This window comes from Caloenas nicobarica, chromosome 1, assembly GCF_036013445.1.
Source record: "Caloenas nicobarica isolate bCalNic1 chromosome 1, bCalNic1.hap1, whole genome shotgun sequence".
Classification (NCBI taxonomy): domain Eukaryota; kingdom Metazoa; phylum Chordata; class Aves; order Columbiformes; family Columbidae; genus Caloenas; species Caloenas nicobarica.
The window spans coordinates 97,695,274-97,707,965 of NC_088245.1; the positions used below are offsets into that span (position 1 = coordinate 97,695,274).

At 36.8% G+C, this 12,692-nt stretch overlaps 1 protein-coding gene across 2 annotated transcripts in view; it reads right to left on the reverse strand.

Annotated features, from left to right (window-relative positions):
- The window catches only part of PPP2R3B (protein phosphatase 2 regulatory subunit B''beta), a 54,502-nt gene that overhangs the window by 7,361 nt on the left and 34,449 nt on the right, over positions 1-12,692 (reverse strand). For both annotated transcript variants that reach the window (XM_065627264.1, XM_065627273.1), the window contains exons 4-10: positions 12,499-12,601; positions 11,662-11,736; positions 8,138-8,224; positions 7,560-7,716; positions 5,632-5,680; positions 4,247-4,336; positions 3,368-3,543 (exon numbers count right to left, since the gene is read on the reverse strand). In XM_065627264.1, the coding sequence (XP_065483336.1) occupies positions 3,368-3,543; positions 4,247-4,336; positions 5,632-5,680; positions 7,560-7,716; positions 8,138-8,224; positions 11,662-11,736; positions 12,499-12,601 (737 nt within the window). The remainder of the gene's footprint in view (positions 1-3,367; positions 3,544-4,246; positions 4,337-5,631; positions 5,681-7,559; positions 7,717-8,137; positions 8,225-11,661; positions 11,737-12,498; positions 12,602-12,692) is intronic.

Below are 12,692 nucleotides of genomic sequence, written 5' to 3' on the forward strand. Positions count from 1 at the left end.
GCAGTGGGAGCTTAGACAGCTAACACTCACGTAGATGCTTACCACCATCCCTCAAAGACCAAAAACAGAGAATGAAATTGAGATAATTAATTCAGGTTTCCACAAATTAAATAATTTCTTTTTGGTACACAGAGCATCCTGTAGCAAACTGTATCACAATTTAGCCATTAACTGTAAGAAAGTACCTTCTTTTGTTTCAGGTCTGCCACGAGAAATATCATTTTATGCCGCTAGTTTTTGTATTAAGAGAACAAAATAATTTTTTCTTAATCGACCTTTTAAATGTCACTCAGTTTATATGAAAAAAATAAAAGAAAAAATTAAATCAACCCTTCACAACTGGCTTTCATTTCTGTTGCCCTAAATAACTGTCATCTTGGTTGTGCTTCAGAGCCTCCTTTTATCATCTTCATGCTATAGAACAGATATACCAATCTTGTTTCATTTGAAATGCAGAACAGAAACACTATTGACAATGTCTGCCTCTCAGAAGCATAATGCACGAGACAGGTAGGGAACCCGTAACTTCAGGAGGCTACTGTAGGCAATCACATAACACAAATATGTTCCTCAGAGCTTGCTTCACTTTATTTTAAATGCTCCCCACCCCCCATGCATTATACAATGTTTATCTAAGACTTCATTCCACTGATATCTAGGATTGAGTTTCCAGCCAAAACATACTTAATACTCATTTTTCATCTAGAGTTCTTTATCTGCTTTTAGAGATGTATTTTCACCAAGCAAATCCATTTTAACTTGGTTTAAATAAGAATACAAAGCTTTAAATTCTAGTTTTGAGCTATTTCAATTCCTTAGCATGCAAAAATTCATCTCTCGATAAAAGATAGTTATCTTTTTAAAACTAAATTGTGTTTCTTGTAAGTTACATATTCTTAATACTAGAAAGAAGGTGAGCAATAAGCAAGACTATAATTAATTGATTCTCTAAACATAATTGTATAGACAGTAAAGAGAACCACCCTCTTACACACAACTAAAGTGACACTTGAAATGCACAGAATCACACAGAATCACAGAATGTCAGGGATTGGAAGGGACCCCAAAAGATCATCTAGTCCAACCCCCCTCCCGGAGCAGGAACACTCAGATGAGGTTACACAGGAAGGCGTCCAGGCGGGTTTTGAATGTCTCCAGAGAAGAAGACTCCACAACTCCCCTGGGCAGCCTGTTCCAGGGCTCTGTCACCCTCACCGAGAAGAAGTTTCTTCTTAGATTTAAGTGGAACCTGCTGTGTTCCAGTTTCTACCCATTGCCCCTTGTCCTATCATTGGTTGTCACTGAGAAGAGCCTGGCTCCATCCTCCTGACACTCACCCTTTATATATTTATAAACATTAATGAGGTCACCCCTCAGCCTCCTCTTCTCCAAGCTAAAGAGACCCAGCTCCCTCAGCCTTTCCTCATAAGGGAGATGCTCCACTCCCTTCATCATCTTTGTGGCCCTGCGCTGGACTCTCTCCAGCAGTTCCCTGTCCTTCTTGAACTGAGGGGCCCTGTCCTTCTTGAACTGAGGGGCCCAGAAGTGGACACAATATTCCAGATGAGGTCTCACCAGGGCAGAGTAGAGGGGAAGGAGAACCTCTCTTGACCTACTAACCACCCCCCTTCTAATACACCCCAGGATGCCATTGGCCTTCTTGGCCGCAAGGGCACAGTGCTGGCTCATGGTCATCCTGCTGTCCACCAGGACCCCCAGGTCCCTTTCCCCTACACTGCTCTCCAACAGGTCGTTCTCCAACTCATACTGGAACCTGGGGTTGCTCCTACCCAGATGCAAGACTCTATACTTCCCCTTATTATATTTCTCTAAATTTTTCACCGCCCAACTCTCCAGCCTGTCCAGATCTCGCTGGATGGCAGCACAGCCTTCTGGTGTGTCAGCCACTCCTCCCAGCTTGTTGTCATCAGCAAACTTGCTGATAGTGCACTCAATTCCCTCATCCAAGTCATTGATGAATATATTGAATAATACTGGTCCCAGTAACGACCCTTGAGGCACTCCACTAGATAAAGGCCTCCAACCAGACTCCGCCCCATTGAGCACGACTCTGTGGCTTCTTTCTTTCAGCCAGTTCACAGTCCACCTCACTACCTGATCATCCAGACCACACTTCCTCAGTTTAGCAGCAAGGATGCTGTGGGAGACTGTGCCAAATGCAAATTCAAGTTGGAAAAACTCAGTGCTTCATCTAGAAGTGCCTAAATGTGAAGCGCTAGCACAGTATTACACTTGATAAACAAAAACATGAAATAAGATGGTCAACAATTTTTTTTTACCATAAAAAATGGAAAACATTAGTATACGTGATAGAGGTTGCTGCTTCTATTAAACACTGCAAGAGCAAATAGGTAAGTTCTAAATTTATTGCAATGCGGAGCCTGCACAATCATAGCAACCAGACTGTATGCCAAGTCCTTTTACACTCTGAAATTCATGTTGAAAAGAACAGGCATAATAAGGGTTATTAGTGCTAACTGTGGTCAAGTGTCGAGACATTAAATTTAGATACCTGCTGACCTCAGTTGAGCTCAACAAATCCCTGAAGACTAATCCATCATGGCTTTTATCAACTTGTGAGACAAGCATCAGAAACAGCACAGAGGTGGAGGCCATGAACATGCAAGATATCCCTCTTGACACAACAGTAATATGTTTACCCAAGCATACAAAAATATTTTTAGTATTAAGCAGCACAGAAGAGCAACTATGAAGTGAGCATCATGCTCACGTCATGCGTTTTTTTCAGGTGCAAAACGTAAAGTGAAGTTTAATCAGCTAAAGATCATATATGTCAAATGCAGGAAGGTAGAACGCAGGTCGCTGAAGGTTCAAATTCATGTAGAAAATAGCCAAAACCAATTTAGTATGCAGTTATCTTTATGCCCCTTGACAGGAATTTCCTAGGGGCAGCTTAGGCTTCTAACCTCAAATAAGTCATTACTGATCTACAGAGAAAGACACTGTTTAGAAACTGTTCTCTCTGAAGAAATCTCAATTAAATGAGTTCTGGAACAGGCAAGAGATAAGTGAACAGAACAGTCATGAGCTTTTTTTGAGAGCATCACCTCAGCCAGATAGTGACAGGATTTCCTTTAAGGCTAAACATGGCTACAAGCCCAATATAAAAGCCTACATGGAATTCGAAAGCAGCATACTACATTTTAGTATGAAAACAAATGCCTGGCTGCTGTTAGAAGATCATTCGATTAACAAGCTCTAACAGCCTTCAGAGAAAAGACAACACAAAGCCATATTCTTTGCGTGACCAACTGAGCGCTCTTATGGGTACGCTATCTCCTAACCCAGAGAAACAGGAGTTAGAGATGAAAACAGATTTTATTACCTTCATATTGTGGCTTCACGAGATCCAGCATCTGGCACAAACAGTCTTCAAATGGCAAAGGTTCTATGGCCATGTTATCTAATTTTTGGCACTGTTCTTCATAAAAATACTCCAACTCATACATAGACAAAGCACCATCCCCATCAAGATCCATGCAGCGAAACCAGTATTCAATGCTGAAATTCAGTAATTAATAGCAAAGAATTGTTTACACAAACAGAATTTTAAGAATGTATATTGCCCGTTTTAAGGGCTACGCTACTTACAGATGCAAAACTAGAGTTAAGACTACATTCCATTATGCCATAGGAAGTCATTAAACACCTCCTATTGTGGTACGAGTTTCAGGTATTTGCTGTGCCATATGATACTGCATTTGAAAACACACTTGTTAGTCATGAATGGGTGAGGGAGGAGACAAATAAAACATGTGGCTTTACATAAAAACTCAAGGGAGCCAATGAAAAATTGAATCGTGCATCAAAACTCAAGTTCTGTTTTCATACTGAACAAGCCAGTGACACATCACTCAACAGGTTTCTTATCAATATCCTATCCAGGTAATGCTGGCTGCCTGGTTTCCCAAAGTCACTGGTATCACGGAACAGCTGCCATTTACTTCATCTATGACCCTGTCTCTAAGGAGGCCACACACAGCATATGGAACAGTAACACTTGATTAGCCTTTAGGAGTCATTAAAATAGACTTTCACAACAGCAACAACAGGAGACAATGATAAATAAGAATGATGCAATGAACCGGCCCAGCTTTCCACTCGTGTTTTTATCATTTAGCTTCTTCCAGTACAGTTCCAGCTGAACATCAGTGGTCACTATTTAAAGACTGGAAAACCTGCTAAAACACAAATTCATTCTTACCTAGTTGGTGTCTTCTTGTCCTCTTCAGATATCAAAAACCAGACAAAATCAGCATAGCTAATTTTTCCATCTTTTTGTGCTTTCCTACCCCTTGAAGGTCAACAGGGGAAAAGATACAAAAATTATTTTAAAACACCTAGCTTTTACTAACCAAAGTTAAACATTATTTTCCTTGGTGCACCCTAAAGGATGCAGTGTTCCTCAGGTGACTTATCACAGACAACCTTGATTATTCAGGACAAGGAGCTTGTGCACTCTGTTCTGTTCCTACTGCAATGGCTATTTAAAGAGGAAGGCAGCAGCTGGAAGAAGGAGGCAGCACTCTGTCCAGAAGGACTTACAGCTTTCCTTCCCAGGCAGCAATACCACTGCTTAATTGTTAACAGAAACAATATGTCAATTCATTTTAAATATATATATATTATATACAAGCAGACATGCTTTTTACAATTTCTATTCAGGTGAAAGTGATGAGAACTTAAAGCTGTACAGAACTCTACCAGCTAAAAGTGTTAGAATGGAAATATGAAGACAAAAATGAAACAAAAACATGCAGAAAGTGTTTGTGGCAAGAACATAGCTGTCTGTTTCTACTCTTACACCACAGAACACGGCATCCAAATACTTTCTGAAGATATATGGTCAACCTTTCTAGTAAGAAGTCAGGTAGGCAGTTCCGAGACATATTACATTTCATGCCTCAAATCCCTTTTTTGCTGTTTTATTCTCAAGATGTCCAGCAACATAAGAAGTATGTTTTGTCTTGCCCAAAAAACTTGCATCAAGGAGTAAGTACTAGACATATGCCTGCCAAGCCTCATTTCACTAATTTCAGCTTTTGTTCTGTTATTTCTGTTTCAGTCACTTGCTAGCTGCAGAAATTGTGCTACAAAATATTTCAAAAATGAGTTAAATGCCACAACTACACAAGAATAAGCCAATCAACTGGGAACAATGAAGAATGACTGTCAAAAATGTGAATAAACACAACTGGAGATATTGTAAAAATATTTGTTGATACAATAAGCATTGATTCTATCAGAAGTACTGAAAAGCCCAGTTCCCTTGGAAAATTTTGCAGGTTTATGGGATGGAAAAATGACAATGCCAACATTTCTTCCCTTCTTCATTCCCATCCCTGCAAAACCATAGAATATCCTATGGTGAGTTTTCAGTCAGGTAAAGAAAGGAGACTAAATAACTTGCACTAAGCCAAGGTTCCAAGGGCACTCCAGTACTACTAGAGTTGAAACCACAATACTAAATCTGGAAATTCACTGTTCCATTTCAAGGGGAAAGCGTTTTTTCTGGGAACGTCACACTTCATTTAACAAGCAAATATATAAATATTAAATTGGATTTAGTTTAGCATATAAAATAAGTACCTTGTTACTGCTCCTGAGAAGATCCTCTCTATCATCCTATTTGATATTGCTGTGGAAAAAGGTTTAAAACAGCGTCAATTATATACAAGTTATTTTTGCTTGGTATTGTCAGTTGCCGAGTTTACTGGAAACCTCTAAAATATACACATCTGTGAGAAACATCAAGTGTAGCGCTCATTAATCCCTTTGAGTTCTCTTGGAGATCACCTAACGCAGTCTCCAAAGCAAAGCTAGAACCATCCAACTTTGAATTCAGATTTGATGCAGAAATAGTAGCACAATAAAAGTAATGAAATTGGCTGATTAGTAAGACAGCATTTACCAGTTCTTTGACAAGTAAATCATGTTTTCAAGTGCCATTACAGTTTATATGACCTTGGTTTTGACAAAGAGCCAAAATAGAATTGGCACGTTAATACATAATGAACATACCTAACTCATTCTGACATGGGTCTATTTCTGACATGGTTCTGATCCAGGCTTCTAATTTTGAAACCATTTCAGGGATTTTAGAGACATGTCTTAACCGAGCACTACCTCTGTAAAGGATATTCAATTTATCCTGAAGAATTTGTGGACTGTATTCAAAGCAGCACGATACTATTCTCACAGAATAATTACTGTGCATTATTCTAGCTCTGTAATATATTTTCAGCATTGTAGAAATACTGATAATTAAAGCAGGTGGTTAACCATTCAAACAATTCATCTGTTTTATATACTTATGGTGAAGCTATCACTGTATTATTCTAGTAAGGACACCAGTCCCTGCTTAACATTTATCCCCAGAACTGCAGGATAGAAGATTTGTTTCAGGCATATGTGCTGCTGCTTCTTATCTACTTTTGAAATGCTGAAGTTGTTCAACCTTCTCAACAGCAGCTACATACATTTCTATTTTATTTAGCATACTAAGTGTTTGATGCAGCCTAATTTTAGACCAGTATGAAAGGAAGAGATTTATGAAATCTGATTATCTCATTTTGACATGCAAACAATAGAAGCTTAAGACTAAAGTTGGGTTATCATATCCATTTTATGCTCTCATTTAGTCTAGTTCTCATTAAGCAGCAGCTGTTAAGCTTTAACCAATATTCCATGGTTTAAAGGATGCAAAACTATATTGGAAGTGGCGTGGTATCGGTTCTGCTTCCTTTCTAGAGTGTACTAAGCAGAGTACTTCTAGAGTGTACTAACAATCTCTCAAGTGAAAGAAGCTTTCCCTCCTCAGTGACCTAAAGGGTTGTCAGACTTCGGCAGGCAAATTTTCAGAAGCAATCAATCAGAATTGTCTTTATTCTTTCTAATGTGGGATAATATTCCATAATCTCTTTCTGCTTAAGTAAGTTTTCGAGTCCTGAAGGGACTTTTAAGATGACAATGGACACAAAACATTGAAAACACCTCAACAGTTCCATACATGCTACAAGAATATTTAAAATAGGTACAAGTGTGCAAGACAGAATCACAGTCACTGTATATTGTGAATGCAGAAAACAAAGCTGCTAAATAGCATTAAAATAAAATGTACTGCAGCTGAATTAGCAAAACTTTAAAATACAATAAGCAAAGTACCTGAATGTATGTTTGCCTTTCCACTGTTTCCATACTTTGCCATAAGAGCCACACCACTTGAATAATATCAGTAAAATGGATTGTTTCCAAGATAACAACCCAAAACTGCCAAGTGGAGGTTATAATATACCAAGACTTAAATGATCAGAATTCAAAATTCGCAATTTTCATCAAATTCGGTATTGCTAGACACAAAGCAGCATCACAGATGACTTGTCCTGTATTTTGTTAGTCAGCAGGATCAGCTATGCCAAGAGACTCATGAACACTGGCCTTGGCAGTCAACCACTTCCTCAGCTGAAAGTTTACAGGACATTTAATACACGTAAACAAAGGTGCTTTATTTGTCATACCATGATCATTATGCCGAGCTAAATCCTTCCGGTCAATATAGAGGTCATGGTCTGTATCCAGCTCCCAAAATTTGCAATAGATAACATAAAAATGTTCATATGAGAAGTAATCTGTCAGCTGGTTAATATCAGCTTCCTCTTCCAATAATGCCACATTCTATTACCAGAAGGATAAACAGAACACATTAAAGAATTTGTAAGACATTTGTTGAATGATCTGACTTCTCATAACAAAGTTAATATCTAATACTATTTCAGTAGAACAATTTTTATCTTGCAGAGAGAGTGCATACCATGCAGCATGACAGCAAGGACTGAACACACCAAGTAGAAACTGAATGTGTCCACAAAAGAATGAGATCAGCCAGACTTTTGCTAATCATATATGCACTTATACAGCTTTAGATAAAAGATGACATTTAAATATATTATAGTGTATGAGAACTAATGCAACTGAGCCTTCACTAGTTTTTGGAAAAGGAAGAAATGCTACTTATGTTACTCACTTAAGCATTTAGTTAATGAGGTTTTTAAACTTGTAGAAACATCTGTCTTGCAAAATTTTAGACATTATGTACCTGCAAAAAGTTGCTTTTCCTGAGCTCGTTACAAGTTATTTTCCCAGACCAGGACCTATTTACTGTATAAAATATTCTCTGTATAACCTGCAAGAAATAGAAAACGGAAAGGTGATCTTAGGTATGCTAACTAAATACCCTCTCAAACATTTGTCAAAAAAAAAGTCTTAGCTCAGCTGCATTACAGAACTCCATCTTCCCCTTATGTCTATTCTTGTTACTTAGCAAGTTGATCCTTCTCTTATATGTCATATTACCAGGTCATTTCTAAATCTATATCTAAACTCATTTTGATAAGTATTATTTCAATACTGCAGTACTCATATCTCACACAGTAAAGCTGCAGAATACTTGTATGCAATCCAGCATATGTCTATTGGCCATTTCACTATCTCCCAGTCTTTCAGACCTACAAGTTGTCATCTAATAAACCTCTTAATATATCTCATTACTTCAGATTTAAAGACCTATATTTACTATAAGAATATTTTACTTCATAAATGAAGTTACAGAGATAGATTGGGACTGTTTAAGGATCAGAGTATGGGGGGATGTTGCCGCTTCTTAAGTCAACATTTGACATAAATACTTCCCACAGGTGCAGACAGAATATGCTTTTCTCTATTTAATTTTATTCTATTTAAAATTACTTGAAAAAAACCCCTGTTAATAGTAGTAAAAGTAGTACATAAATGTTTTCTAACTGAAGAACATTAAAAAAAAATCTATGCAAGAAAGACAATTAGTTCTTGTGCCTTGACTAATATCAGAACCAGAAACAAATCCATCCAGTCAGGATTGTTTAAATCAGTTTGACATGTACATTATTTTGATAAACTCATCCATTCAGCATAATTTGCTTAGCTTTAGTTTATAAACATAAGACATTTAAATAAATTTTTTTTCTGTTTCTTAACTGAATTCAGTATTCACCTTAATTAGTTTGACAAAAGTTAACCAAATACGCATTTCAAGTCAGTCATTCACCACTAATGAAAGCAGACAAGAAAATTTAAGTGTATTACAAACTATAAGTGCTTAACTGAAGATTGATTATACCTGCTAATTAGCAAGACCAAATATTGCATGTGTACCATTTCATTTACAACACATTAGTTCCTAGCCAAAAAACCCCCACGTCTTTAGGAATCCTTTTCCCCCAAATAAAACCTCTTCCAAAGTAAAGAAAGATTTTATTATTTAAGTTTTTATCACTTCAGACTTTAATTGCAGTAAGTTGATAGTTTAAACAAACCAATCATTTCTAAATTACAAATAGAAGAGTAACAAAGTTTTAAAATAAAGCTTAAACTGTAGCACGCAGGAAGCTCTGCAGCTCTTTGAATAAGAACAGCTGGTTCAGTAAATCCAGAAAAGAGAATAGACTAGCCTACTTCTGAAACTTAATTAGCTCAAATCTAATTGTGAGTTTAGGAAAGGCCCATTTTTGGCTTACACTACAAAGCAATTTTTTCTAAAAAGGCTTTGCCTTAGCTTTGCAACTTAATCCATCTGCATGTCATTATCTCATCTGTTACACATTTAACTGGTCTAAAAATAAAACCCAAATTGAATGTTTGCTAAAGACAACTGGGAACAGACTTAAAAAAACTCCCTGTTTTCTAAAGTGAATTGAAGCAGAATATAAGCAAATTGTCAGAGAACTGCTTTCTTTACTATGCTGCACAGTGGTTTGTCTGAAGGGAGAGGAACTGGTGCAATATAGAGATTACGATTTTAATAATTCATAGTTCAGATACGTACACAGCATACTTGCAAATTAAATGCAGTATCTCACTTGTCCGGGAAAACATTTTTAATATATTTCAGCTTTATCCCGAACATATGTTGAACTTTCATATATTTCAGCTTTATCTTGAACACTAGACTGACCAACCAACCAACCCATACGCCAGCAGACAACTGACTGCTTCCATGGTTGAACAACACTTACAAGACACCTGCTTCACTAAAGAGACGTATCTGATGTATGTATGCATACTCAGATATACATGTATGTATATACAAACAAATATAGCAGAAAACCAGATCATTTAACTTCTAACTGGAAGTTAGCATGAACAGACATTAAACTGCAATGCTGACAAAATCCTCCAGATGAAGCTTCATGCAGCAAGGTAAAGCTACTTGGAACAAAGGTATGAAATGCCTTACTTCATCTTACAGAAGAAACATCTGTAATTATTACTAATAACTTGCAGGACAGAATTTTAGAAGACTGTATTGAGCAACAGTTACTGCATCCTAAAACAGGACAAGAAAGGGCAGATAGTCCTGCTGTTTCTTGATCTACGGAGTAGTATTCCAAATATTCTTGCTATATTCACAACAATACTAGTTTACTTTTGGGATTTTTGCTTTAACAGAGATTTCTGGTGAAGACCATACTCAATTTTGTTAGTAAAGTACCGCCAGCACTAATTTATTCAATACTGCTAGACTCAGGCCTACTCAAATAAACTGTTCCTCCAAAGAAAAGTAACTACAAATGGCAGGACATTTTCCCTCCCATGGTCCTTCAGGACAATTTTAAGCAGAGCAGGCTTTGAGACAACCCAGAATCCATTAAGGAAGAAAACTACTTACAGGCAGAACATCTCCTTCAGTGACATCTGACAAGAAACTTCTGGGAGCTCACGTAATCATTATAACAAGAAGCAAAACCTAATGCAGTCAGACATACTTGATAGGCTGGCAGTTTCTACAAGAAGGATATGAGGAACCAAAACCAAACGCTTTCAAAAATCTGCCACAGTTTTGGTCTGGGTCAAAGTATAAACTGGATAAAAGATGATGAACTCTGCATGTTTTTTGTCAGAGAATATTCATTAAGCTATTTTTCACATGCACAAAGCAAACTGAATGTCATTTTGAAGAATTTCAATCTTCTGAGACTTCAGTAGAATCAGCTGTCTAGTCTACAGATGAGAAAATTTAATGTCACTGATTTTTCCCTTGGGTGCAGAACAAATACTTTAGTCACATAACCCTGGGAAGAGAGAAATAGAACTTTTCATGTCTAAAACCTGCTTAGAAAGAAAAATCCCAAGAGAGTAAAGTAGCAAGCAGCTTCACTATTACTGTTATTTTACTTAATACTGAACATAATCACGTTAACGTAGACCTCTCATTCAAAATTCCATTTCATAAAACCAAGAGTAAGGTCAAGATTCTAATCAGTGCAGTCTATAGCCACAATCAAGTGTTTAAGATAACAGTCTGCTCTTCATTTAATGTTCATTAACTTATCCTACACTATTACAATTCAGTGTTTTTCTTATTAGTATTAAGTTCAGCAGTTTCTTATAGATGTTAAGAAAAACTATCATGCTTAAGAAATTGAGTTTTTCTTCACAAGATTTCTAGTTATGTAGAAATGAAGACTGACAGAATATACAACTTTTCTCAATGGACGAAGATGCTTATACATATTGACTAACCTTAATAATTGTTTTTCCTACTTACTTAACAAAAAGTAGCTTTTCCAAATAAAAATCACTTACTGTGGTAATGTACCGAGAATGAAATTCAGCTGCTTCTTTTAAAAATGATAGGCCAGGATGACTATTCACCACATCCTACAAAAGAGGGAATAACAATATCCCAAACAGTATTCAAGTGACTATACAAATTCACACAGAATAGCAATTCTGCTTCCTTAACCAAAACAGTTCAAATTAACTACCACAATCATTAATGATAATTACATTTGGAGCATGCTTCATATAAATAAAACTGCTGACTTTTTAAAAATAATCTTTTAAAGAAGCCAGATAAACAAAAGTTTTCCTGTATTTTAGATGGGAAGACTATTTTGAATGCTGCTGACCATTGTAGCTTGTAATTCTGTGGCTGACTATGATTCAGTAAAAGCTAATGGAGGTTTTGTTCATTCATTAGCAAAGGTGTCGTTTGCTACTCTTTGAGAGAAACTGTATTAGGCCTGGAATTCATATGCCACTCCGCCTGCCAAAGGGCATCTTTGACTTAAAGATGCCCTGCTTTTCTAAACCATAAGGATTCTGATACATGTGCTGTTCCTGCAAGCAATTTTAAATACTTGCATCTTACTATACCTTTTACAAAAGGCCTCACTTTATAAAAAATGATTAACTGTAAAGTAAGTCACTCACTAGCATCTCAGTGGACTATACAAAGTGAGTTACACTAAATACTATTAATAAACTTTAATGAATACCATGAAAAAGTATGTCTAGCTCAAAAAAACCACAACCCCCCAAAAAAACAACCAAGCAAAAAAAACCCCAAACTCAAAACCTAGGACTCTGCCAGCTCATCATTTTGTTGTGTTTCCAGAACCAGTTTTAGTTGCAATTTACTTGTAAAAAAGGAATGAAGTCTTCTTGCACCAAGTAGTTGCATCCAGGGTTCATTAGAAGATGAACAAACTTTGCAGCATCGTCATAGCAGGTCTGAAGTATTCTGAAATGTAAATATTTCCATTTAATACTCTACACAGAAAATTGCTCATGCTACCTTGTATGGGGATCCTAGAGCAAGGCCTATGAAACTG